The sequence below is a fragment of the Molossus molossus genome, unplaced genomic scaffold, assembly GCF_014108415.1.
Source record: "Molossus molossus isolate mMolMol1 unplaced genomic scaffold, mMolMol1.p scaffold_m16_p_13, whole genome shotgun sequence".
Lineage (NCBI taxonomy): Eukaryota > Metazoa > Chordata > Mammalia > Chiroptera > Molossidae > Molossus > Molossus molossus.
The window spans coordinates 87,218,318-87,246,213 of NW_023425348.1; the positions used below are offsets into that span (position 1 = coordinate 87,218,318).

A 27,896-nucleotide genomic window follows, 5' to 3' on the forward strand; every position below is an offset into this window, starting at 1 on the left:
GGCCTCCAAGTTCTTCCTTTAAACAAAAACTAGCCATAGATGTATGCTTGCCTCCATTTGGGGCAGGGTGGGGAGAACGAGGATAGAAGCGGACTACACGTGCCCATCCAGATCCATTTTCTTTTGTTACAGCAGTCAGGCAACTAGTCAGACTGCAACGGAACCGTCAAATAGGATAATCCGAGGGACATTTAATACTGGGGCTTCCTCCAAAATGTGGGCAGGGCGTAGAGAAATCCCAAGTGATAGAATAATTTGGAACAGGGAATAAAAACTTTCTACTACTTTGACTAACCATGAAATGGAAATAGAATAAAATATACTAACAAGCTGATAAAAGGAATTCACATATTGGCAGTTTCTTAATAAGCGTATTGTAGTCAGTCTTTACCTGGCCAAGGAACTACCCTGACCACAAACAGTGGGTGGGGGACCAACAGACAATCTACTGAACTTCCTGTTCTCAGAAACCAGTGTTAAAACCGCACATGGAAGAAATCACATGATGACTGAGTTTCTGTTTCTCGTCTGGGGCATTTGTTATTTTGTGTTACACACAGCTATATACATTACCTAGTTCATTACTGTGTCTCTCTGACCACAAGCACAACCCTTTTGAACCACACAGGACTGTTAAACACTTAACCAATGGAATTGCATTTCCTTGGTTCCTTGTCAATAAATGTGGGTGGGAAAGTGAGCTCTAGGCAGCTGAGGACGTGCCCTGCCACTTAAGAGAAGCACCTTGTTTTGTATCTTTGTAAAGATACTTTCCAACAGAACCCAGTGTTTGCTCTTTCAGAAACTCTGAGCCCTTCTGGGAAAAAAAGTTGCCTACAGCAAGCACTGTGGGAGACGGGCAAGAGAGACTTAGCTGCTGTCAAAGAAAAGTGAGTATACCTAATAGAATGGTAGGAGGGATGCTGATAAAGTTTTTCATCCAAATGAGACTTGTGATAACCCTGGGTGTGGGTGGTTTTATTGTGCTTTCTTTGTGAGTCTGCTCTAAAAAAAAAGAGAGAAAGAAAAAGAATTCAGTCTTGTTAGACACTTTGCTTTCAGCCTTGTCATACCCTGATCAGGGATCCCAGCCACGCCATGCCAGACTTCTGACCTAGCAAAGATGAGTTAATAAAAAATGAATTCTGTTGTAAGCTGCTAAAATTATGATAACTTGTAATACAAAGTGCCATTCTTTAAGAAACATCATGAAAAGTTTGCAGCTAGAGAGATTGTTTAAAATATCTGCTTCAGCCCTAGCCAGTTTGGCTCAGCGGTTAGAGAGACCCTGTCCAGAGAGACCCGGGTTCGGTTCCCGCTAAGGGCACGTACCTCGGTTGCAGTTTGTCCCCGGCCCTGGTTGGTTGTGCAGGTGGCAGCCACTCGATGTGTCCCTTTCACGTGGATGTTTCTCTCTCTCTCTTCCTCCAACTCTATCTGAACAAAAAAAATGGAAAAATGTCCTCAGGTAAGAATAAAAATAAAAAAAAAATCTGCTTCATAAGACCCTAAATTGGAAATACTGAAACTTCTTTTTTTTATTGTTGAAAGTATTACAGATGTCCCCCTTTTCCCCATTGACCCCGTCCTTCCCGCTCCCACCCCCCTCCTGCCTTCCCCAGCCTAGTGTCCATGTTGATTGGTTGTGAATATAAGCATATAAGTTATTTGGTTTATTTCTTCCCTCCCCTCCCACCCCCATCCCTCTGAGGTTTGTCAGTCTGTTCCCTACTTCTGTGATTCTGAATCTCTTTTGGTCAACAGCTTATTTTGTTCATTATGTTCCACAAATAAGTAAGATCATGTGGTACTTGTCTTTCTCTGGCTGGCTTATTTCACTTAGCATAATACTCTCCAGTTCCCTCCACGTCGTGTCAAAGGGTAAGAGATAGCTCTCTTTTTTACAGCTGTATAGTATGCCATTGTGTACATGTACCACAGTGTTTTTATTCACTCATCTACTGACGAACACTTGGGCTGTTTCCAAATCTTAGCTATTGTAAATAGTGCTGCTATGAACATAGGGGTACATATATTCTTCCTGATTGGTGTTTCAGGCTTCTTAGGATCTTTAGTTACTTTCTCAAAAACAAGAATAGAATCTTCCCCACAGAGTTATTATAAAAACTAGAAAATATGCGTGTAAAGATCTGTGAGAGCTTCTTGAGAACAAACTGTAGTTAAAATGACGTGATTCGAAGTTACTTACCAGATACTCAGGGGTAGCAGTTATACTTAAAACTAATGAATATTGTCACTATTGTATAGGACCTTGGAACCTTGTACAAGAGACATCCTGGGGATAAAGTATTTCAGTAAATATATGTATATCAGTTTATGGTGTTCAGGAGAAAGTACAAGTAGTATCTGAAGAACAGGAAAATAGATCATAAAACCCACCTGGCAGAATGCCTCAAAAAATTCAACATCTCAAATGGGAGATTCAAGTGAGCAAATTAAGTCATTTTAGAATATTCTATAGCTGAGAGTCCTACTAACATATCCAATTACCAGAGATGCCAACTTCTAGAGTGTTCCTGAGGATTTACTATACCATCTTGTGTTCAAATCTATCTCTGTTATGTTGCTGGTGTGGTATTCTGTGAGTCACTACCTTTACCTAACCTGTGTTTAGAACTTGCTTCTGAGTATGTTACTACAATTCATTTTAACTTTTTCTCTAAATTTCCTGCATGAAACATAAGAGTTCTGTATCCAAATGAAATTTATAGTGGAACAAGCAAAGTAAAGTTAATTAACTTTGTGTCCCTAAAAAAAAAGAAAAGAAGAAAGAAGCAAAGAAAAATTTTTTTAACCACACCAGAATTCACAAGTGACCTAGAAAATTGAGCAGCATGAAACCCCCAATGAATGTATTCTGCCTTGGCAATGGGCTTTCTTGGAGGAAAAGGATCCCCATTTAACAACTATGTAAATGACTAGGACCTAGGGGGATGCCTATCCACACTCCCAGCCTCAGTTGCCTTTTACAGAAATTGAGAGAATTGGCCTGTGTTCTCCAAGAGACTCTCCAGCTCTGCAATGTTGAGAGACCACTATGTGCAAAACATCCTGCTAAGCATGGTAAAAGATACAAAAACGAAACGACACACCTCTTGGCCCCTGTAGTGCTTAATTGCTTTGGGCCTTAGTTTTCTCTCCTGTGAAAGTGGGCAGGTGTGAGGATTCAGGACATGTATTTGTGAAGCATTGACTGCGTGCGTGCCCACTAACTGCTACCTAATATCTCCAAAACTATAAGCTCATAGGGACCTGAGATGCTCAAATGAGTTAATGAAAACATAAGTCCTTTCTCAGTGTAAACAGTAGTGTACATGTGAAGGATGACACCACTGCATTTACTTTTTAGCAGCATGGACCCGATGACTTCAACAGGCAGTGTGGCCACCTCTGTGTTTGTGACGGCACCCCATGGGGCCCCAGGAAGCATGTCTCAGGTGCCCCTGTATCGAGTCCAGCAGTCCCAACTTTATGTAGTTCCTGGGAACCCACAAGGATTGCCACCTTTGGGTATGCAACCTGCACAGAGAACCTTGAAAGAGGGCAAAGTTTTTGGGGTAAGTGAAATTTCACACTGCACGCACAGGGTCACAGGGAATGGAGGAGGTTTGGAAATACAGAAACTCCTAATCCAGCACTTGGGGGTGACTTGAACTCACCAAATTCATTAAGAAACTCAGTTGAGGAGCATCATCAGGGTTTCAGTATGGGGCTTTGTATTTTCTGTCTGAGGCATTTTAGGAAAGAGAATGAAAAGCAACAAAGAAGCAGTAAATTGGAACATTGGTCCTGATGCCAATCCAGGTTGACCTATGTGGCCTCTGGAAGAAGATGGGTGCAGCAAGCTAGAAGTTGGAGTCTAAACTCAATGTGCCTAAATTAAATCTTTGCCCAATGGGAACAAAATAAGAGCTCATGATGATTTTGCCCTAAAAGTCTGTCCTGGGTAGGACAAGTGGAGGACGATTTCATTGAATAGCTGAATGATAACACACATGGATTCTGATCCAGTCTGCCTGGGTTCAGATCCTAGCTCTACACCCATATACTACTTATAGTAATGTTAATAGATACAACCTGTATGGATGGCTATATGTATCTGCCAAATTTTGAAATACCCAATTATTCCATTTCTGAGACTTTGTCTTGCAGACCTGTCTATTCACATGAGAAATATGACATGTATGAAGGTATTTATTGCAGCATGGTTTGTGATAGTGAAACCAGCCCAAATGAACCTCAGGTTCTTTTGCCTGCTGCCGTGAAGCCAAACACACAATACAGGTGCTGATGGTAGGAAAGTGATTTATTCAGGTGCCGATTACCTGAGAAAATGGCAGGTCCATGCCTTAACAACCATTTTAACATCTCTGGGAAGCAAAAGGTTTTTATAGGAGGGTTGTAGAAACAGGAACTAAGGAATTCTGGCCACATGCCATGTCATATTGCTGGCCTCATGTGGTTTCAATGTTTTCTCTCCTGTCTGTCAACATCTGGCTTTTTTTCTCTCTGTGGGATTTATTTCTAGGATATTACAGGCCTGGCCATCCATTGGCATCTACTACACTTCTGTGGTATAGGCCAGCAAAATGAGGAACTGGAACTGCTGCTGCCTGTGACATGATTAAATATGAAACTTAATATTTTAGACTATAAGTTTTATTAGTACATTCTTACTTTTAATTCTTGATTAATTAGTTAATTAGGTATGAGTTGTTGGGTTTTTTTTACACCCTATACCCTGTTACAATAAGAAAAAGTGGAACAACCAAAATGTTCATCAATATAATACTGGTTAAATCAATGTATTATATATCTAAAGAATGAAATGTTGTAGAGATATAAAAAGAAAGCTCCTTGCCCAGTAAGTTGAGCATCATCCCATGTACTGAGAGGTAGCCAGTACAATTTCTGGTCAGGGCACATGCCCCAGTTGCAGTCTTGATCCCCAGTAGGGGGAGTGCAGGAGACAGCCAATTGAGGTTTCTCATCAGTGGTTCTCTCTCTCTCTCTCTCTCTCTCTCTCTCTCTCTCTCTCTCTCTCTCTCTCTCTCCCTCCCTCCACTTCCCTCCTCTCTCTCTAAAATCAACAATAACATATTTTTTAAATAAAAAAATCTCTCTCTCCTTTCAATAGAAAAAGCTCCTTAGCTCTTTGTGTAATGATATGGACATACCCACAAGCTATATCATTAATGAGAAAAGAATTCAGAGCAGACATTTCATATAATATTCTACCATTTCTGCAAATTTAAGGAAATAATATATTTATATTCACTGCCATATTTGTAGTACATATACATATACATATACATATACATGTACATATACGGATCTATATACATCATTTGGCCAAGAATATATATATTAGTTTCCTAGAGCTGCCTTAACAAAGTACTACATATGGGGTGGCTTAGAACAACAGAAATTAACTGTCTCAGGTCAGGAGGCCAGAAGTTGGTAACCAAGACATCCATTAGGCCATGCTTCCTCTGAAGGTTCTAGGGGATGATCTATTCCAGTCCAGTCTCCTAGCTTCTGGAGGTCCTTGGGTTTTGGCAGAATAACACCAATCTTGACATTCCCCTGTGTGCATGTGAGTCTCTTAATATGGCAATCTTTTAAAAGAATAGCAGTCCTCTAGGGAGCACCCTATCCTAATATCCCTCATATTACCTAATTATATATGCAGCAACCCTATTTCCAAATGAGATCCCATTCTGAGGTACTGGGGGCTTGAACTGCAACATATTAATTTGATGGAGGAGAGGCAGACATAATTCAATCCTAAACATTATCATAAAGATAAGAGACTTATCTACAAAGATGTTCATCACATTGTTGTTTAAATATGGAAACAATCTTAACTGCCCAATATCTCTGTTTCAAATACTCCACAACACATCCACATAGTGGAATCTGGGTAATTCTTTAAAGCATATGTTTAAAGAAGAATTAGTTCCATGAGGATGTGTTTCTGATGTACTATTAAGTTAAATATGCAGGGACATTTTATATTAACAGTGTATATATTTGAAAAAAAAATAATGACTCTGATCAAGATGGCAGTGTAGCTAAATGCAGTACTCACCTCCTCCCACAGCCACATAAAATTACAACTAAACTACACAACAACCATCATTCAAAACTACCTGTAACCGAGCTGAATGGAAGTCCTACAACTACAAAGTTGGCATCTACTACACTTCTGTGGTACAGGTCATCGAAATGAGGAACTGGAACTGCTGCCACCTGTGACAGGTTTAAGATAAAACTACTAATATTTTAGACTATAAGTCTTATTAGCATATTCTTATTTTTAATCCTCAATTAGTTAATTGGGTGTGAGGTTTTTTTATACCCTATACCCTGTTACAATAAGAAAAAGTGGAACAACCAAAATGTTCAACATTATAACACTGATTTAATGAATGTATTATATATCTCAAGAATGATATATATGTGGGGCAGATAAATATCAGGAGGGACCCCTCAGCTGTGAAGGTCCTCTCTGAGGAGTGAGGGGCCCCCAGCTTAGGATTCCAGTGCCAGGAAGAGAGGTCCCCATAATTTTGGCTGTAAAAACCAGCAGCAACTGAAGCTGAGGAGGCTGGGGCTGCTGCAGCCCCAGGCATTTCCTCTTAAAGGGCCACATACAGAAATACTTAGCCGGGCACCCTCCAGGCTCCAGTGTGGAGGAGGCAATTTGAAAGGCACCAGAGACATACCAGGACGAACTGAGTTGTTTGGCATCAGGGCAAGAGCTGTAAGGCAGCTTTCTCCCAGACAGACATGCTGACAGAGGCCATTGTACCTTAGGTGAGCCCTTCCCCCACAGGGCAAGCAGCCCGGTGCCATATCTGGGACACTAGCAACCTGGCTCACACTGTTTGCTCTACCCTGGTGATTTCCTGAGGCCCTGCCCCACCCAACTTTCAGGCCAACCCAAGCTATTTCCAGTAGCTTTGCCATAGAAATGCCTGTATTGGCTCCTGTGTCAGATTTTCCTAAATTCTCTCAAAAAAGCAGCATCTGGCCTCAGCGAGCCCCATACTTCTCACTAACTGGACCCATGCCCAGCACTAGGAGCAGCCAGCCTTAGTTCACAGCTTGGCTTTCCTGGGCACCTCCAAGCCCAGCACAACAAGCAGCCACCTGCAGACCGCTTTGTAGCTTAATCCAGGTGGCCCTGGGTAGAACAGAGACAGTGGCTGGCCTTGCCCCAGAGCCAGCACACCCAGTGGACAGCTTCAGACCATGGTGAAACACTACCACCCAACCACCTCCACAAGTGACATACTCAAGGAATGGACTCAGTGGGTACTAGAGCCCTGCTCAAGTAAGTCTTCCTCTATGTGGTGGACCCCTGCACAGTTAGTCCTCTAAGGTGGTCAGAAGTCAGAGGTCAGTGGACACAGCCAGTCCTTACAGCTGATCAGCCTAAGTAAACCCCTCCCATTGACATGTCAACAGTAATCAAGAGTCAATTGCAATAGAAGGGTATATAGTCCACATGAGGGGTACACCTCAAGGGCACAGCTGAAGTGATCAGAGAGGCTGTGCCACTGGACCCTGCAGGACACCTACTACAATAGACCACCCTAAGAAGCCTAGAAGACTTAACAATTCTACCTAATACATAGAAACAAACACAGGGAGGCAGCCAAAATGAGGAGACAAAGAAATATGTCCCAAATGAAAGAAAAGAACAAAACTCCAGGAAAAGAACTAAACAAAATGGAGATAAGCAATCTAACAGATGTAGAGTTCAAAACACTGGTTATAAGGATGCTCATTGAACTTAGTGAGGGCCTCAAGAGCATAAAAAAAGGGCCAGTCAGAAATGAAGGAAACACTAACTGAAATAAAGAATAATGTACAGGGAATCAATAGTAAAGTAGGCAAAGCCAAGAAGAAAACCATCAATTTGGAATATAAGGAAGGAAAAACACCCAATCAGAACAGCGAAAAGAAAAAAGAATCCGAAATAAAATGAGGATAGTGTTAAGAGCCTCTGGGACAACTTTAAATGTACCAACATTCACATCATGAGGGTGCCAGAAGGAGGAGAGAGAGAACAAGAATTAAAAACCTATATGAAAAAATAATGACAGAAAACTTCCATAATTTGGTAAAGGAAACAGACATACAAGTCCAGGAAGCACAGAAAGACCCAAACAAGATGAACCCAAAGAGGTCCACACCAAGGTACATCATCATCAAAATGCCAAAGGTTAAAGACAAAGAAAGAATCTTAAAAGAAGCAAGAGAAAAGCAGTTACCTACAAGGGAGCTCCCATAAGACTATCAGCTGATTTCTCAAAAGAAACTTTGCAGGCTAGAAGGGAGTGGCAAAAATATGCAAAGTGATGAAAAGCAAGAACCTACAACCAAGATTACTCTGTACTGCCAAGCTATCATTTAGAATCAGTGGATATATAAAGAGTTTCCCAGACAGGAAAAAGCTAGAGTTCCTCGCCACCAAACCAGTATTATATGAAATGTTGAAGGGTCTTCGTGAAGAAAGAAGGAGATAAAAAATATGAACAATAAAATGACAATAAATGCAGATCTATCAACAATTGAATCTACAAACAAAATGAACAAGTAGAACAGAAACAGACTCATAGATACAGAGGACTTTGTGTTGGTTGCCAGATGGCAGGAGGGTTGAGGGAATGGGTGAAATGTTGAAGGAATTAAAAAGTACAGTTGGTTGTTAGACTGACAAACCTCAAAAAGAAGGGGAAAGAGGGGTGGGAAGAGATAAACAAAAGAACTTACATGCATATATGAGTAACCAATGGACATAGACAATAGTGTGGGGGAGGCAGAAAAGGGGAAGGAGTAGGGAGGGGGTCTTTGGGGAAGAAGGAGGAACATCTGTCATACAGTCAACACTAAAGATAGGTTTTAAAAAAAAGAAAGAAAGAAATAATGGACGGTCATACACCAAAATGTAAGCAGTAGTATTTTCTAGGTGGGGAAATTAAAATTTTAATTTTATTAAAATGTGACTATCTTGTGACTCCCCTGACAGGCCATACAGATTCTGATCGGCCTGATACACATCAGCCTCGGCAGCATCTTGGGGACCCTCATCATGGACTATGCAGCTGTGTCATTCATCGGAGGCTATCCCTTCTGGGGAGGCATCATGGTAAGTCATGTGAGTCACCCTGCAAGTAAGTTCCAGAAAGTGCCAACACACTGAGGCCCACCTCGTCAACGTGTGGAGTTTGCTGCAGAAGTTTGCCAGCAGAGAGAGCATGTGGGCTGTGAACCCAGCACAGGCCTTGTTCACCAAGAACATCAGGTGCTTGGGCAGCCTAAGCAAACACCACAGACTGGGCGGCTACACAACAGACATTTATTATCTCATAGTTCTGGAGGCTGGAAGGCCAAGGTCAAGGTATCAAGGTCAAGGGTCATTTCTTCTAAGGCCTCTTTCCCTGGCTTGAAGATGGGCAACTTTCCCCCGTGTCTTCACAAGGTCTTCCCTTTGTGTGTGTCCTTGTCCTCATATCTCCTTTTATAACAATACCAGTCACATTGGAGTAGTGCCCACCCCTATGACCTCGTGTAATGATTATCACGTCTTTACAGGCCCTATCTTCACATACCAATGCTCCTTAACTTATAATGGGGTTATATCTCAATAACCAATTATAAATTAAAAATATCTTAAGTCAAAAATACATTAAACACCACATTGTAGAAAATGGACTGTTCACCCTGGTGATCGTGCGGCTGGCTAGGAACTGGGGCTGGCTGCCACTGCCTAGCATCACACGAGAGTCTCTTATCACATATTGTTCACTGGGAAAGGATCAAAATTCAAATCCAAAGAGCAGCTTCTATTGAATGCATATCGCTTAGACACCATTATAAAGTAAAAATATATATATAAGTCAAACTATAGTGAGTCTGAAACCATCGACACAGTCACATTTGAAGGTACTAAGCATCAGGACTTCAAAAAAAGAATTAGGAGACAAAATTCAGCTCTTAATAACAAGTCATAGCCCTAGAAGAGGCTATCGACTGAGAGTGGACATCTTTTCTAATTAGTTCACCTCAGAGGTCAGAAAATATTTTCCAGTTCATCATCCCATAGGTTGCACCTTTTCTCATTCATACAACACACCCACACATAAAACTGTGTATTGGGAATAGCATTCACGTGTTCTACAACACAGGCCCACAGCCGGGACTCCAGGGAAAACATTTTCACCAATGGATAAGAGTGACCACCCGGCCACAGAATACTCCCTAAGCATGGGGGCTCAACCTGGATCCTGAAGACGAGCTCAGAATCCACCTCATGGAAAACTATTTGGCACATTAGATGTTGTTGTTGTTTTCTGGAAAAGCCAATAGTTTTGATCACATTCTCAGTGTGATCTAGAGCCCCTAAAAGGTTAAGAACCACAGGTCCTGTTCTACTCCAGTGTATTGCCTGTACGATTCTTTAGCATTGTCCTTACTGTCCTCCCTCCTACACATATGCACACACGCACACATAAACCCAATCCCTCCTTCTCCTCCCCTCTCCCCATCATCACCTTTTCTACCTGCTATAACACAGTCTGTCTCTCAACTCACACAGCTATCTGTGACTCAATGCAACTTTTCTCACAAATAGCAAAACTCCAGAGTAACCTGAACATCATCAGCCAAGTCACCCTATCCCATGAGATTTAAATAGGATAGCCTAGGGTTAACCACTACCCTCACACATGCAGCACCTACAAAATGGCAGGGCTTATGTTCTTGGGGACATTTACCCAAGTGCCTACACAGCCTTGTTTCGCATTTCATTTCCTGAGGCTAAGGTCTGGTTTCTGTTCTCCACAGACCTAGACTTGGAACTTAGTCAGCCAGATGCCTGTATGTATAACAGGCTTCAGTGGAGTATGAGGCAATGTGCAAAACTAACACCACAGCCACGAAAGAGTTGATATCGTGTGTTAGATTCTCTTAAGTCACCCAATGCCTTGCTGACCATCTCCCCTCTCACCAAGCTGCTCAGGTCCCGTCAGCGTGCACGACACCACACTCCCTTTTTTCTGAGGGGCACTTTTGCTCTTCCCTGCTGTCTTTACTCCAGGCCTGTCTTTCTATGTCCAAAGATCATTAACCTCCTCCTCCAAACAAAAGGCCCATCTTTTTAGGCACAAGCAGGGACACTAGAAGTCCAGCCTTGTGTATCCTTCCTTCCCCATCAACACTCTATCAGCAAAAGGACAGATGATTGACATTTGTCTTTGCACTTACAGGATAAATGGCATTCGCCTTAGAAGGCACAGGCAGCTAGAGTGCGTTTTCATTGTGAATTCCCATTTACACTCCAAGGACAGGCATCTACCCTGAGGGGTAAGGAGTGTAGGGGGAAGGTTAACACCATGGCATCTGGAGTCCACTACCAGGATTTGATCCCCAGATCTGCTCTTTGCTAGATGGTCTTGGGTGAGTTATTCAACATCTCTAAGCTTCAGTCCACGCCTCTATAAAATAGGGATAATTAAGTGTTTGATGACCATCGTCTAGTTAAGTAAGGCAAGAATGAAGAGCACTTCATGGACTCAGCAGAACTTTCGTTAAACCATAGCTGACACCCACTCAGACCCTCACTGACAGCAGGGAGTCCCGCCTGCCACTGTGCCTACAGAACATCGGGGTTGAAATAAATACACAATCTACTCCATCACCCTCAGAGTTGATGCTCAGCAGTGCAGAGATGCAACATTCTTCTCGGTAACTACAAGGTACTCATCAGATTACAGACAGGCAAGGACTGAAGACAGGCTTTCATCTAAAAGCGATGAAAATGCAGGGAACCCCTCCCTTCTTCCCTCCAGAGCCCCCATGCCTGACAGAATCTTGTCGGGAGACCAACAAGATGTGCAGGTGGGAAAATGAAAGGCAAGGAAAGAAGTAACTTAATTGAGTGTCTACTGTGTACAGGATCTACTAGATGCAAGATATGCCAAATGCTAGATGCAAGGGACTAATTAGCGCCTGATAATTAATGACACTTTGGAAGACATACTGTTTCCATTTTTTAGATGAGAAAATATAGACTTCGAAATATTAATAGCCTATCAAGATCACATGGGTCTCAAGGCAGACCCTCCAACTAGATCTGCTGAATGCTGAAATCTGTATTGATCCCAGCTCACTGCCCTGTCATGTGGTGAAAGAGCTCATTCATCCTTCATTCATTCATTCTTTTCCACGAGTTGAGGGGGAGGTCCCAGCAGAGGTACCTTTGGTGTGTGAGAGAATATGTGTGTGACCACAGAACCCTGAAGGAGGGGGCCATGACCTCTGACCTCTTTCTAAACTCCTTCTCTTCTTCGCCAGTTCATCATTACAGGATCCCTCACAGTGACATCAGAAAGTCTGCCAAATTCTTCTTGCCTGGTAAGTCGCATCCTGAGACAGGCTCCCCCAGATGTGGACCCGTAGGAGAGACACACAACTAGAAAGAAGCTCACACTCACTTACTCCCTAATCCCTGCATCTACTTCTACCCAAACACAGGGCACTGACATGCATGCTTACCTATACTCACAAGATCACGCGAACCTGGCCAGAGTCACAAGCGGGAAAGAGTCCAGAAGATTCAGGGAAGGAAGGGCAATACAGCCACCTTCACGAAGGCACCAGGGTGTGGAGAGACAGAACAACTTTCCTAAGAGGATCTAACAGGAGGAGGCTGAAAGCTGCCAGGGGCGCAGGGCTCCCCTCCAGCAGAGCAGTCACTGAGACTATCCAGAGAACACAGAGCGACCTCCAGGCATCTCTGCAGGGAAGGCTCAGGCAGAGGCTTCCCTAAGGAATCACACTGTCCAAGCTCTGTCCATCACGTGGGCAAGGCTGGGGGGTCCCTAGCAATGGAACAAGAACGTACCTTTGTTTCTCTCACAAGCAGGTTTTCTGGGACAAGGCACCCCAGGATGGCCTAGTCCCACACCAGATGAGATCTATTTGAAAATCTCCAAAGGGAAGCTCTGTTCTGGGCGTGCCTTTCTGCAAGTGGCCCAGAATCATGGAGCATGAGAGCCTGTGGCATCCCAAGACACTTGGGCTGACTTTCCTGGCCATCTCCTATGCGATACATGGGGCAAGTGTCTCCCAAAGATCAACCTTCAGGATAATTGTTCAAGAAGATACTTTATGAAGATGGTTAGGTAAATTTGGGGGGGGGGGGACTCTCTATTTAGTAGTCCCCTCTCTGGAAGATCCATAATCCTTTTTTTTTTTTTATCCTCACCCGAGGACATTTTTCCATTTTTTGTTCAGATAGAATGAGAGGGAGAGAGAGAGAGAGAGAGAGAGAGAGAGAGAGAGAGAGAGAGAGAAACATCGACGTGAAAGGGACACATCGAGTGGCTGCCACCCTCACGACCAACCAGTGCCGGGGACAAACTGCAACCGAGATACACACCCTTAGCGGGAACCGAACTCGGGTCTCTCCGGACCGCAGGCCGACGCTCTAACCGCTGAACAAAACTAGCCAGGGCCCATAATCTTTCTTAAAGGCTATGACAAGTCTTGCACAAAATACCTGTTTAAATTTGTGCAACCAGGTTTGTTTGTTTTTTAAGTTAATTTACCCCCAAACCTTTTGAGTACAGAATACCGCTTTACTTTCTACAGAACTAGGGTTCTGGGAATTCACAGTAAGAAACACTGGCTGAGGCTCTGCTCATCTCCGCTACAATTATTTTCCTCTCCCGCCTGGACCCTCTGTGTCTTTTTCAGCTGAATGGAAGCTTGGGCTTGAACATCGTCAGTGCAATCTTTTCTGTGATTGGAATTGCCCTCTTAATCACAGATATGTGTGTCAACCCCAGAAGATTCTACCAAGGTCCTTTCAGCAGTATGGTGAGTATCTCTCTTGATGAATGCTTCTCTGTGTTTCAACTTAGATATGTTTAAGAAATCACTGGAAAAGATTTGACCACCAAGCTTTTTCTCCAAGCACTAGAGCAAACAGAGGTGCTCTCAGAATCATAACAGAGTTTAAAGTCCCTGACCTGTAGCTTTATTGCTACGTTACTCTAAGCATGTGGCTTTTCTTAGTCTTAGATTCTATATTTATAAAACAGCACCTCCCTTTTGACATTGGTGGATAATTAACTTTATTTAGACATATAATGCACAGGTACCCACCAACCTGCCCCTCTACTCACATGCTGGCCTTCCTGCCCATTACTGTGGACAAAGGGGTAGGCAGGGGTCTTCTGTAAAGGGCCTGAGAGTGAACCCTGAAGGCTTTGCAGGCCATCCGGTCTCTGTTGAAACTACTCAACCCAGTGTGAAAGCAGACATAGCAAATGCGCAAACGAACGAGCCATCTCATGCTACAGACCAGTGCTAGCCAATAGAAATCTAACATAAGACACGTGTGTGATTTTACATTTTCTAGTAGCCACACTGAAAAATGAAAAAACAAACAGGTGAAATCAATTATATATATATATATATATATATATATATATATATATATATATATGGTAAGGCACTTTAATCTATTTATTTATTTGTAATTTTTATTAATTTATTTTTGTTACAGGTGTTTCGCCTTTTTCCTCCCTAGACACCCTCCTCCTCATCGCCCCCCCCCCCCCCCCGCAGCCTTGTTGTCTATGTCCACTGGTTACGCATACATGCATATAAGTTCTTTGGTTTATCTCATCCGTCTCCCCACCCCCTCCTCTGAGGTTTGTCAGTTTGAACCTTACTCCTTTCTATGTCTCTAGGTCTATTTTGTTCATCAGCTTATTTTGTTCATATATTCCACAAATAAGTGGGATCATGTGGTATTTGTCTTTCTCTGATTGGCTTGTTTTGCTTAGCATAATGCTCTCCAGGTCTCTCCATGTCATCTCAAAGGGTACAAGATCTCTCTTTCTTATAGTTGCATAGTGTTCCATTCTGTCTATGTACCACAACTTTTTTATCCACTCATCTATTAATGGACATTTGGGCTGTCTCCAGATGTTAGCAATTGTAAATAGTGCTGCTATGAACGCTGGGGTACATATATTCTTTCTGATTGGTGTTTCAGGCTTCTTAGGATATATTTCTAGAGGTGGGATGACTGGGTCAAATGGCCGATCAATTTTTAATTTTTTGAGGTAACATCATATTGTTTTCCATAGTGGCTGCACCAGTCTGCATTCCCACCAGCAATGGACTAGAGTCCCCTTTTCTCCACACCCTGGCCAGCACTTGTTTGATGATTTGTTGATGGTGGCCATTCTGACAAGTGTGAGATGATACTTCATAGTTGTTTTTATTTGTACCCTCTGATGATTAGTGACTGAGCATTTTTTCATATGTCTCTTGGCCACTTGTATGTTTGGAGAGGTGTCTATTTAAGTCTTTTGCCCATTTTTTTAAATTTAATTTGTTTATTTTTGTTACAGATGTTTCTTCTTTTTCCCCCACTGATACCCCCCTCTGCCACCCTCCCCACCCTGTCCCCAGCTTTGTTGTCCATGTCCATTGTTCATGTATACAAGCATATAAGTTCTGTGGTTTATTTCTCCCCCCACCCCCTCTTCTGGGGATTGTCAGTCTGTACCCCACTTCCACATCTCTGGGAATACCCTGTTCCTCAGACTGTTATGTCCATTATATTCCAAAAATAAGTGAGATCATATAATATTTGTCTTTCTCTGCTTGGCTTGTTTCGCTTAGGATAATACTCTCCAGGTTCCTCCATTTCGTCTCAAAGGATAAGAGATCTTTCTTTCCTACAGCTGCATAGTACTCCATTGTGTATATGTACCACAGCTTTTTTATCCATTTGCCTACTGATGAACATTTGGGCTATTTCCAGATCTTAGCTATTGTAAATAGTGCTGCTACAAACATGGCGGTACATATATTCTTTCTGACTGGTGTTTCAGGCTTCTTAGGGTATATTCCTAGAAGTGGGATCACTGAGTCAAATGGCAGTTCAATTTTTAATTTTTTGACGTAACACCATATTGTTTCCCATAGTGGCTGCACCAGTCTGCATTCTCACCAGCAGTGTACTAGAGTCCCCTTTTCTCCACACCCTCACCAACACTTGTTGTTTGATGATTTGTTGATGGCAGCCATTCTGACAGGTGTGAGGTGAAACCTCATTGTTGTTTTAATTTGCATCTCTCTGATGATTAGTGATGTTGAGCATTTCTTCAAATGTCCCTTAGCTATTTGTATGTCCTGTTTGGAGAGGCGTCTATATAGGTCCTCTGCCCATTTTTTAATTGGGTTCCTTGTCTTTCTTTTGTTGAGTTGTATGAGGACTCTACATATATTGGAAATTAACCCCTTATCTGATGTATCATTGCAAATATGCTCTCCCATAGAGTGGGTTGCCTTTCCATTTTGATGGTTGTTTCCTTTGCTGTGCAGAAGCTTTTGAGTTTGATGTAGTCCCATATGTTTATTTTCTCCTTTGTTTCTGTTGCCTTAGGTGATGTATCAGTGAAAATTCTGCTCCGTATGATGTCTGAAATTTTGTTGCCTACATTTTCTTCTAGGATTTTTATGGATTCATGAGTCACACTTAAGTCCTTTATCCATTTTGAGTTTATTTTTGTGTATGGTGTAAATTGATGGTCTAGTTTCATTTTTTTTTTTTTTTTTTTTTTGCATGTAGCTGTCCAATTTTCCCAACACCATTTATTGAAGAGGCTGTCTTTACTTCATTGTATGCTCTTACCACCTTTGTCAAATATTAGTTGAGCATATAGTCTGGGGTCCAATTCTGGGTTCTCTATTCTGTTCCATTGATCTATCTGCCTGTTCTTGTGCCAGCACCAGGCTGTTTTGATTACAGTGGCTTTGTAGTATAACCTGAAATCTGATAATGTGATCCCTCCAACTTTGTTCTTCTTTTTCAAGATTGCTATGGGTATTTGGGGTCTTCTTTGGTTCCATATAAACTTTTGAAGTATTAGTTCTAGTTCTGTGAAGTATGTTATTGGTATTTTGATGGGGATTGCATTGAATCTATAGATTGCTTTGGGTAGTATAGACATTTTAATGATGCCAATTCTTCCAATCCATGAACAGGGTATGTGCTTCCACATTTTTATATCTTCCTCTATTTCTTTTTTCAATGACCTGTAGTTTTCTGCAAATAGGTCCTTTATTTCTTTGGTTAAGTTTATTCCTAGGTATCTTAATGTTTTTGCCACAGTGGTAAATGGGATTTTTTTTTTTTAGTTTCTCTTTCTGTGAGTTCATCATTGGTGTATAAAAATACCGTTGATTTCTTGATGCTAATTTTGTATCCTGTACTTTGCCAAATTCATTTATTAAGTCTACTAAATTTTTGATGGAATCTTTGTGGTTATCTACGTATAGTATCATGTCATCTGTGAATAATGACAGTTTCACTTCCTCTTTTTCAATTTGGATCCCTTTTATTTTTTATTCATGTCTAATTGCTGTGGCTAAGCCTTCCAGTACTATGATAAGTAAGAGTGGCAAAAGTGGGCATCCTTGTCTTGTTGCTGTTCTTAAGGGAAATGCTTTTAGTTTTTGTCCATTGAGTATGATGTTGGCTATAGGTCTTTCATATATGGCCTTTATTATATCAAGATATGATTCCTCTATTCCCACATTGATGGGCGTTTTTATCAGAAATGGGTGGTGGATTTTGTCGAATGCTTTTTCAGCATCTATTGATATGATCATATGATTTTCATTTTATTTATGTGGTGAATCACATTTATTGATTTGTGAATATTGTACCAGCCTTGCATCCCTGGAATGAATCCCACTTGGTCATGGTGAATAATTTTTTTGATGTATTGCTGGATTTGATTTGCTAGCATTTTGTTCAGGATTTTGGCATCTATGTTCATCAGGGATATTGACGTGTAGTTTTCTTTCTTTGTAGTGTCTCTTTCTGGTTTTGGAATTAGAATTATGCTGGCCTCATAAAAAGAGTTTGGAAGTCTTCCTTCTTCTTGAATTTTTTGAAGTAGTTTGAGGACAATGGGTATTAGTTCTTCTTTGAATGTTCGATAAAATTCCCCCGTGAAGCCATCCGGGCTTGGACTTTTGTTTGCTGGGAGAGTCTTGATTACATCTTCAATTTCTTTTGTTGTTATTGGTCTGTTCAAGTTTTCTATCTCTTCCAGGTTTAGTTTTGGGAGACTATGTGTTTCTAGAAATCTGTCCATTTCACTTAAATTGTTGAATTTGTTGCCGTATAATTGTTCATAATATTTGTTAACGATCCTTTGTAATTTTATGGTGTCAGTTATTATTTCTTCTCTTTCATTTCTGATTTTGTCTATTTGGGTTCTCTCTCTTTGTTCCTTGGTGAGTCTAGCTAAGGGTCCATCAATCTTGTTTATCTTTTAAAAAAACAGCTCTTTGTTTCATTGATCCTTTGAATTGTTTTTTTTGGTCTCCATGTCATTTATCTCTGCTCTGATCTTTACTATTTTCTTCCTTCTACTTGCTCTGGGATTTTCTTTCTGTTTGCTTTCTAGTTCTCTAAGTTGTGAGGTTAGATAGTCTATTGGAAATTTTTCTTGTTTCTTGAGGTAGGCCTGTGGTGCTATGAACTTCCCTCTCAGAATGCTTTCGCTGCATCCCATAGATTTTATGTTGTTGTGTGTTCATTTTCAATGGTTTCCAGGAATTTTTTCATTTCTTCCTTGATCTCCATGGTAACCCATTCATTGTTCAATGACATGCTATTTAGCCTCCATGTTTTCAAATGTCTTTGCATGTTCTTGTTGCAATTGATTTCTAGTTTCATGCCATTGTGATCTGAGAAGATGCTTGATATGATTTCAATCTTCTTGAACTTGTAGAAACTTAATTTGTGCCCTAACATGTGGTCTATCTTTGAGAATGTCCCTGTACACTTGAGAAGAATGTGAATTCTGCAGTTTTGGGGTGTAATTCTCTTTAGATATCTATTAAATCCATTTGCTCTAGCACTTCATTTAGAGTCTGTGTTTTCTTGTATTTTTGTCTAGAGGGTCTATCCAGTGATGTCAGCAGGGTGTTGAAGTCCCGTGCTATGATTGTATTGCTGTTGATTTCTCCTTTGAAGTCCTCCAAAACATTTTTAATATATGTTGGTGCTCCTACATTGGGTGCATATATGTTTACCAAGTTTATATCTTCCTGTTGAATAGATCTTTTCAATATTATGTAGTGGCCTTCTTTGTCTCTAGTTACGGTCTTCATTTTGAAATCTACTTTATCAGATATGAGTATTGCTAACCCAGCTTTTTTTCCCTTTCTGTTTGCTTGGAAGATTTTTTTCCATCCCTTCACCCTCAACCTATGTGAGTCTTTTCTTATGAGGTAGGTCTCTTGTAAACAACATGTATGTGAGTCATGCTTTCTTATCCAGTCAGCTACTCTGTGTCTTTTTATCAGAGCATTCAAATCATTCACATTTAAGGTGATAATTGATATGTACTTATTTATTGCCATTTTTGTTCAGTGTGGTTATATTTTTCTTTCTATTTCTTCTACTAATTACAGCAGTCCTTTTAGCATATCTTGCAGTGCTGGTTTGGTGTTAATATATTCCCTTAGCCTTTCTTTGTCTGGGAAGCTCTTTATTTGACCTTCTATTTTGAGTAATAGCCTTGCTGGATAGAATAGTCTTGGATTCAGATCCTTGTTTTTCATGACCTTGATTGCTTCATGCCACTCCCTTCTGGCCTGTAGTGTTTCTGTTGAGAAGTCAGCTGAGAACCTTATGGGGGTTCCTTTGTAGGTAACCTGTTGCTTATCTCTTGCTGCCTTTAGGATTCTCTCTTTGTCTTTAATTTTTGGCATTTTAATTACTGTGTATCTTAGTGTGGGCCTCTTTGGTTCTTCTTACTTGGGGCTCTCTGTGCTTCCTGAACTTGAATGCCTTCTTCCTTCACCAAGTTAGGAAAGTTTTCTGTCATATTTCTTCAAATATATTCTTTAAACCTTGCCTATTTTCTTCCTCTTCGGGGATTCCTATGATGCGAATGTTATTACGTTTTCAGTTGTCTCATAGTTCTCTTAAGCTATCTTTCTGTTTTATCATTGTTTTTTCCTTTTGGTTTTCAGATTGGTTGATTTTTTCTACCTGGTTAGTCCTTCCAATGTGTTCTTAATTTCTGCTATGTCATTCTTTATTTCCACTTGGTTGGTTTTCAATGTTTCTATATCTTTACTTATGGTGCTGATGTCCTCACTCATGCTGTTGAGCTTTCTCAAGATCATGGCTCTGAACTCTACCTCTGATAATTTGCTTAACTGCATTTTATTTATCTCATCTTCAATAGAGTTCTCTTGTTCTTTCATTTGGGATTTGTTTCTTTATTTCTCCATTTTGGCTATCTCAGTGGGTTTTGGAGCCTGCCAAATTTTCCCCGTGGGTGTTGGTGTTCTCCTGTTTATGGCTCCCTCTACTGGGTTCAGATGGGCCTGGGCGGGCCCACATTAAACACCACTGCCAAGTCTTACTTTCCTGGGTAGATTTGCAAGCCCAGGAAAGGTTCAGTTATCCTCTATCTTTTTCCTGGAGGCTAGTAGTCTCAGTTACTCAGTGCCTTGGAATGTAGCCCTGGTGTTCTGCATAAGAGGATTTCCAGAGGGTGGGATAGATGCTGGTTGTTAACGAGCCTCAGTTTGCATTTCTATGCCTCACCTGGGAAAGTCTGAATCTCCGAGGTGGGGGGTGGGGGGTGCTGCTTTTCCCCACAGCTTGGGGAAGGAGCACACTGGCCTTTGTGGCCGCAACTCAGCAAAAACTCTTAGTGCCCTCCAAATCTCGTGTGTCCCCACAGAGTTCCAGCCCAGTCTGCCGTCCCTCTGCCGTAGCGCCCAGGGGAGTGGCTGTGGCTATTTTAGCACTCTGTCCTGGCTCGCTACACTGTTGAGCAGGCTTGGTCTTATTCCTCAAGGGTGCTGCTCACAGCTAAAACTGCTGCTGTCCATGGGCTCCCAGCCCACCACCTTTTCATGCCTCCACAGATCCTACTCGTGTCCCTGGTTATATGGTCCTGTCCTGCTGCATTTCTGTTACTTTTTTCTGAGGATTTGTCTTCATCTTAGTTGTAATTCCCCTTTGGTCTTTGGGAGATCATCTGTGTAGCTTCCATTCACTCCGCCTTCATTTTCACATCCTCTAAGCCTATGTTGTGCACAACTTGGTCACACAGGCCTCTCTGGTGCCCCCGCATCCTGCAGGTCCCGCTGGTAACTGGATGGCACTGTCCCTGCTGGGTCACACAGGCTTCTCTGGTGCTTCAGCACCCCACAGGTCCTGCAGGTAATTGGATGGCACAGTCCCTGTTGGGTCGCACAGGCCTCTCTGGTGCCCCCGCACCCTGCATTTACCATGGGCGGGCAGCTGGATCACACCAATTTATCTCAAGCTCCGGCTTCCCACTGCTCTTGTGAGCTGCTGGACTTCACGGGCCTCTGTGGATCCCCAGGTCTCACCACTGGCAGCTGGGGAGTACTGCTGCCCCGGGGGGCTCACCTCCTGCCCAGCTTTTGCTGTAGTTTTAGGGGATGGGTCTCAGCTGCTGGTCTGTGCTTCTGTTGCCTGGAGATGGATGTCTGCTCCCCAGCCTCTGTTTCTGGGGGTATATCTCGACTCTGATCAGGCTGCTACTATGGGGGATGGTGCTGGGCTCCAGCTATCTGTGGCTTCCGCAACCAGTACCTTGGGAGCTCCACTATTATGCACTGGTCTGTGTTGACACAGAGTGTCCACTGGTCCGATGGTGCCAGGTGCACTGGTGGGCTCAGGTTGCTGGGCCTAGCCGCTCCCACTGCCTCCTCCTAGGGAAAACCCAGGATCTTCCAAAATGGTGGGACCTCCCTGCAGCGCAGGGAGAAGCACCCTGAAGAGCTGCTTACTGCAGTAGCCGGCTGCTCCTGTACACAGCACAGGAACCTTCAGCTCTGTGTCTCTGCACTGCTCGGGTTTGGTCATCCACCTTCACGTCCACTCACACTCTCACACATTAGCTCACTCTCTCACACACTCACCCTCCCTCCGGTCCTGCCCACCATCCCCTTTGCCCATTTTTAAATTGAGTTCTTTATCTTCCTTTTGTTGAGTTGTATGAGTACTGTTTATATTTTGGAAATTAACCCTTATCTGATGTATTTTTGGCAGTTTTGCTCTCCCATATAGTGGAATCTCTTTCCATTTTGATGCTTGTTTCTTTTGCTGTGCAGAAGCTTTTGAGTTTGATGTAGTCCCATGTATTCATTTTTTCCTTTGTTTCTCTTGCCTTAGGCATTGTAACAGTGAAAATTCTGTTCTGTGTGATGTCTGAAATTTTGTTGCCTACATTTTCTTCTAGGATTTGTAGGGATTCACGAGTCACATTAAAGTCTTTTAAGCATTTTGAGTTTATTCTTATGTATGGTGTAAGTTGGTGGTCTACCTTCATTTTCTTGCATGTAACTGTCCAATTTTTCCCAACACCATTTATTGAAGAGATTGTCTTTACCCCATTGTATGTTCTTGCCACCTTTGTCCAATATTAATTGAGCACAATATCTTGAGTCACTTTTCGGGTTCTCTATTCTGTTCCATTGATCTATATGTTTTTGTGCCAGTACCAAGTTGTTTTGATTACAGTGGCTTTGTAGTATAACCTGATATCCAGTATTGTGATCTCTTCTACTTTATTTTTTTTTTTTCAAGATTGCTGTAGCTATTCGGGCTTTTTTTTTGGTTCCATATAAACTTATCAAGTATTTGTTCTAGTTCTGTGAAAGATGTCATTAGTATTTTAATGGGGTTTGTATTGAATCTATAGTTCGCTTTGGGCAGTGTGGACATTTTAATGATGTTAATTCTTCCAATCCATGAACAAGGTATATGCTTCCACTTTTTATATCTTCCTCTATTTCTTTTTTCAATGTCCTGTAGTTTTCTGCCAATAGATCCTTTACTTCCTTGGTTAAGTTTATTCCTAAGTATCTTATTTTTTTGCCACACTGGTAAATGGGATTGTTTTTTTTAGTTTCTCTTTCTGTGAGTTCATTATTGGTGTATAAGAATGCCATTGATTTCTTGACGTTAATTTTGTATCCTGCTACTTTGCCAAATTTGTTTATTAAATCTAGTAGATTTTTGATGGAGTCTTTAGGGTTTTCTGTGTGCTATATCATGTCACCTGCAAATAATGACAGTTTCATTTTCTCCTGTTCAATTTGGATCCATTTATGTTTTCTTATAATTGCTGTGGCTAAGATTTCCAGTACTATGTTAAGTAAGAGTGGTGAAAGTGGACATTCCTGTCTTGTTCCTGTTCTTAAGAGAAAAGCATTTAGATTTTGCCCATTGAGTATAATGTTGGCTGTAAGTTGTTCATATATGGCCTTCATTATACCTAATCCCACGTTGTGGAACTTTTTTTATCAGAAATGGACACTTGAGCCCTGGCCGGTTTGGCTCAGCGGTTAGAGCGTCGGCCTGCAGTCCTGAGAGACCCGGGTTCGGTTCCCGCTAAGGGCATGTACCTCGGTTGCAGTTTGTCCCCAGCCCTGGTCGGTTGTGCGGGTGGCAGCCACTCGATGTGTTCCTTTCACATCGATGTTTCTCTCTCTCTCTCTGTTCCTCTCCCTCCCTCCCACTCTACCTGAACAAAAAATGGAAAAATGTCCTCGGGTGAGGATAAAAAAAAAAAAAAAAAAAAAAAGAAATGGACACTTGATTTTGTCGAATGCTTTTTCAGTGTCTATTGATATCATGTGGTTTTTATCTGTGAAATCAGTTTTAATGATACATTTATTTAACCCAAAATATGCAAAATGGCATTTATACATGCTATTCGTGTAAAAAAAAAAACCTGTTAATTCAATATTTGGTGCCACATCTTTGAAATCCAATGTGTATTTTGCATTTACACCACATCTCAAGTCCTCAGGGGACTGGTGGCTACGAGATCGGAAAGTGCAGCTATCGATGAGTCCCTCTGCACCAAACCTCTGTTCTCTCCACCCACACAAGGTTATCACTCCAAGTGCTGCTCCCATTTTCCTGTTCCCACCTCTCTTCTACATCACTTACCCTGTTTTGCTAAGCTTCTCCATCAGTTCCTAAACAAACATTTGTTTCTTTCATCTTCAAGGCAAACAAACCTTCTCTCACTTACTGCAGCTACTCCCCTGTTTCTCTCACCATCTCAGGAGAAAAAAAATGCTGGAAAAAATTCTCTACCTCACTGTCTCCAATTCTCTCCTCTCGTTGTCTCTCTTGAACCCACTGTAACTATACTTCTCAGTGGCTTCCAGGCCTTACACCTGGTTTTCCTGCACCCATGCTGGTTGCTCTCTTCTCTGTTTCCTTTGCTGGTTCTTCTCTTGTCCTCAATTTCTCAGGCTCTAAAGACCCCTGTTGTCCCCAATCCCTTTTTCGCAATTTCTTCATCTTCTTTTGTTTCTCTCTACTCACTGCCTTGACAAACTCATGCAGTCTGTGACCTGGAAGACTTTCTCTGTGACAGTGACTCCAAATGCACAGTTTTCCCCCAAAACCTCTTTCACAAACTTATCTCTTGTGTCCTGTTGTCTACGCACTATCTTGAAATTAACATATCCAAATCGGATCTCCTGATTTCACTTCCTAAACCTCTAGGTTTTCTTTTCCCAGTTGACGGCAACTGTATCCTTCCAGTCTCTCAGGACAAAACCTTGGCAAAATCCTTGACCCTCTCTTTTACTCCCACACCTCCCAGCCAACTCCACAGGAAATCCTGCTGGTCTCACCTGTAAAACTCATCCAGAGGCCAGCCATTTCCACCAGCTTCTCGGTCACCACACTGGCCAGAGCACACTCACCTGGCTCCTAATCTCACTTCTGCCAATGTTTGATCTTGGAAAGAGAGCTCTTCCATCCCGGCCACCCACTCACCTCTGGCCTCAGTCCTGAGCAAGAAGTTCTGGACTTCATCATAGCTTTACAAAAGCTGAGCCAAGAGCTGGCTCAACAGTATGAATTAATGCTCACCAAATAATAACTATCTAAGCTGCTTGAGGAATCCTTCTCCCTTGTGGAAGGTTTTTTTTTTTTTTTTCTATTACAGTTGACATACAAACGTTTTGTTAGTTTCAGGTGTTCAGCATAATGATTAGACACATATATTTTATGAGGTGATCACCCCAATAGATAGTATACCTGTATGATACCATACATAGTCATTACAGTTTAATTGACTACATTCCTTATGCTATATGTTAATTTACCTCCCTGTGAATATTTGATTAACTGCCAATTAGGACTTCTTAAACCCTTCACCTTTTCACCTATCCCCAAAACCTCCTCCCAGTAGGAGTTTTTGTTTATAAAAGAATTTTCTTGTAAAAACACATCTGAAAAGGACCAGTATCATTGGCAAAGGCCCCTCCTCCTTAAGATTCTGTGATTCCTTGTCTAAGACATCACCATCATGCCGTTCCCTTTGTCTGGACACCTGAGCTACCCCTCTATTAATGTTCTACTGACAACAAGTCTATGTCTCTCCTCTGTGCACTGAGCCACTATGTTCTGGCTGTTTATAACACTTACCATGTCTAATTTAAATTATAATTACCTACATCTTTATCTCCTCCCTCACTAGACTGTGCCTCGCAGGATGATCTCTTGGCCATTTGTACCAAACAGATGTTTGATAAATGCTTGCTAAATCACGAGGGGAAGGAAGGAAAGTGCTAAGGAGGGGTCTCTCCAAGGGGAGGATTCTCTGAGCAGCTAGCCATCACCAATACCATTTTAAAAGTCATAACTGACAAACATTGCTTGGTACCTACCATGTGGCACCCATTTTCACCTTCAAAGTTCTTCTCTCCTGTAATTAGAATCCAAATGGTTATTGAAGTTCCTCATCCCTTGTGCTTTTATGATTAAAGTGGATTCTACCCAAACTCTCTCCCCAGATACCGTGGGAGGCCCCAGTCTCCTGGACATTCTGAGCGAAGAGTAAGGGAAAGGCTCAGATGTCTGCAGGTGCTCATGTGAGCTCAACTACTGCTGAGTTAGTTCAGCGTGGGGGTCCTTTTACTGACTGTTTTCCCAAGGTAAAGACAGTCTCAATTATTTCTCTTCACAAATGCCACGACCACAAGCCAGGAAGGCTGTATCAGTCACCACGTTCTCCACAGGTTCAGAGGGGCGGTGGAGGTAGCTACTGATGCCTCTTTTGTAATGTCTCAATTTCCCACAGGTCGACTTCTTCTGCAGGCTCCACCTTCCCGTCTTGTTGCTCAGTCCCGTCTTTCTCCTCTAACCATCTCACCTCCTCTCTGTGGCTTGTCCACACACCCAGATTTCTACTCACTTCCCACACAAACAGTTTCACTGTTTCACTGGCCCACTGCAGACCTCATCCTGAGGTCTCACTCCATGTGCCAGAAACAAGTTATCAGGGTCTTCCCCTAAACAATGACGGGTCTTTGCCTCAGAAGAACACAGGTATAAGCATTAAAACGATTATTTTGCAAACACTCTTGACCCTCCCAAAACCTGGTGAGATATGTTCCCCGAGAGGCTGAGGCGAGGCTGGGGATTCCTCAGAGCCATAGCCATGGTCCTCTGCAGAGCAACCTTCCCGCCGGGCCGCAGACTCCCAGACATGAGCAGCACTCATGACCTCCCCGTTTCTTCTGGTTCCAGGCCCCTGGAATAGGTACTTCTGCTGTGCTGTTCATCTTTAGCCTCCTGGAGTTCAGCATTGCCTGCACGTGTGCCCACTTTGGCTGCCTACTGGTTCACCATTCACAAAACAATGTGAGTTTGTAGGCTCCTCCATGGGTGGAAAGATGCCCCAAAGAGCATGGGGAGGAGGGGGTCTTCAGGCTTCTGCTTCCTGCCGAGGAGTAGAGGGGCTCCAGAATGTCTCAAGGCCTTTGTGCATGCGCGGTTCTCACCAGTGCACCTTCTGTGCCCGTCTTTTCCAGGGGACCCTAGTCTACCAAACTGTCAACATGCCAAACACAGAGGCCAATCCAGTACCAGAAAACTCACCACCAACTCATTCCAGTGACGTCCAGGACTCCAAATAATCAGAGGTCCTACAACACCTTTCACATGGAACAAAAGAAGAAATCTCTTTTCTGGGCTTCTAAAACTCATCTTCTTCTTTTCCTGACAAACTAAATAAAAGTCTCTCCAACTGTACAATACCTGGACGTTATTCACTTTATCTAGGTAAATCATGCTGTTCCTCCATTAGAAAAGACACACAAATTAAAGTGGATTTGAGCAAGGAGGTCCTCCTTAGGTCATCCACATGTGGGGCGTCGTGTGCACATATTCACGTGTTTACCTGCGTGAGCTTATGAGTTAGAGGAACAAATGTCTAGACAACCCAAGCTCCATTCTCCCAATCATTCACTCACTGAAGAAATATGCACTGAGCATGTGATATGGCCAAGCCTCTACCCATGGCAGGAGGAGGATGAACATGGGTGAACACACTAAGTCCTTGACTTCAAGGAACTTCTGCCTCACAAGAGAAACAATGTGCAAGCAATTTTTCTAACACAGGCAGAATGTGGGGATGTGTCAAGAAAGAACAAAGAGGACAATTATTTAATCTGACAGTGATGGGAGACACAGAACAAGCCTGGTTGAGAAAGCAGTATTTAATGGGACTTTGTGGGGTAAGGGAGGGGTTGTTGTTGTTGTTTAGTGGAATAACAAACCACAGTTTTAGGAAGACCTTTGGAGAAGTCCTCCTATAAAATAATTGTTTTTTCCATATTCTGTTACCACCACCAATCTTCCCTACTGAAATCATCATAGGGCTATTTGGAAAAGAGTCTCTTTCTTATCCTACTACCTACTCTGTTAGTTCTGTACCCTAGGCCCATCATTCCACAGG

General features: G+C 42.2%; 1 protein-coding gene across 2 annotated transcripts; it reads left to right on the forward strand.

Moving 5' to 3' along the window:
- The first annotated feature begins 687 nt into the window (after window positions 1-687).
- Window positions 688-27,180, forward strand: LOC118628928 (membrane-spanning 4-domains subfamily A member 8-like). Of its 2 annotated transcripts, none has more exons than XM_036259946.1 (7): window positions 688-890; window positions 3,371-3,578; window positions 9,062-9,181; window positions 12,388-12,447; window positions 13,792-13,914; window positions 26,687-26,800; window positions 26,971-27,180. In XM_036259946.1, exons 2-7 carry the CDS (start codon window positions 3,375-3,377, stop codon window positions 27,073-27,075), a joined length of 726 nt encoding a protein of 241 aa, XP_036115839.1. In that variant the 5' UTR covers window positions 688-890; window positions 3,371-3,374; the 3' UTR covers window positions 27,076-27,180. The 2 variants fall into 2 exon arrangements, with proteins under 2 accessions (XP_036115839.1, XP_036115840.1); XM_036259947.1 differs by having other exon boundaries at window positions 3,374-3,578.
- The last annotated feature ends 716 nt before the right edge of the window (window positions 27,181-27,896 follow it).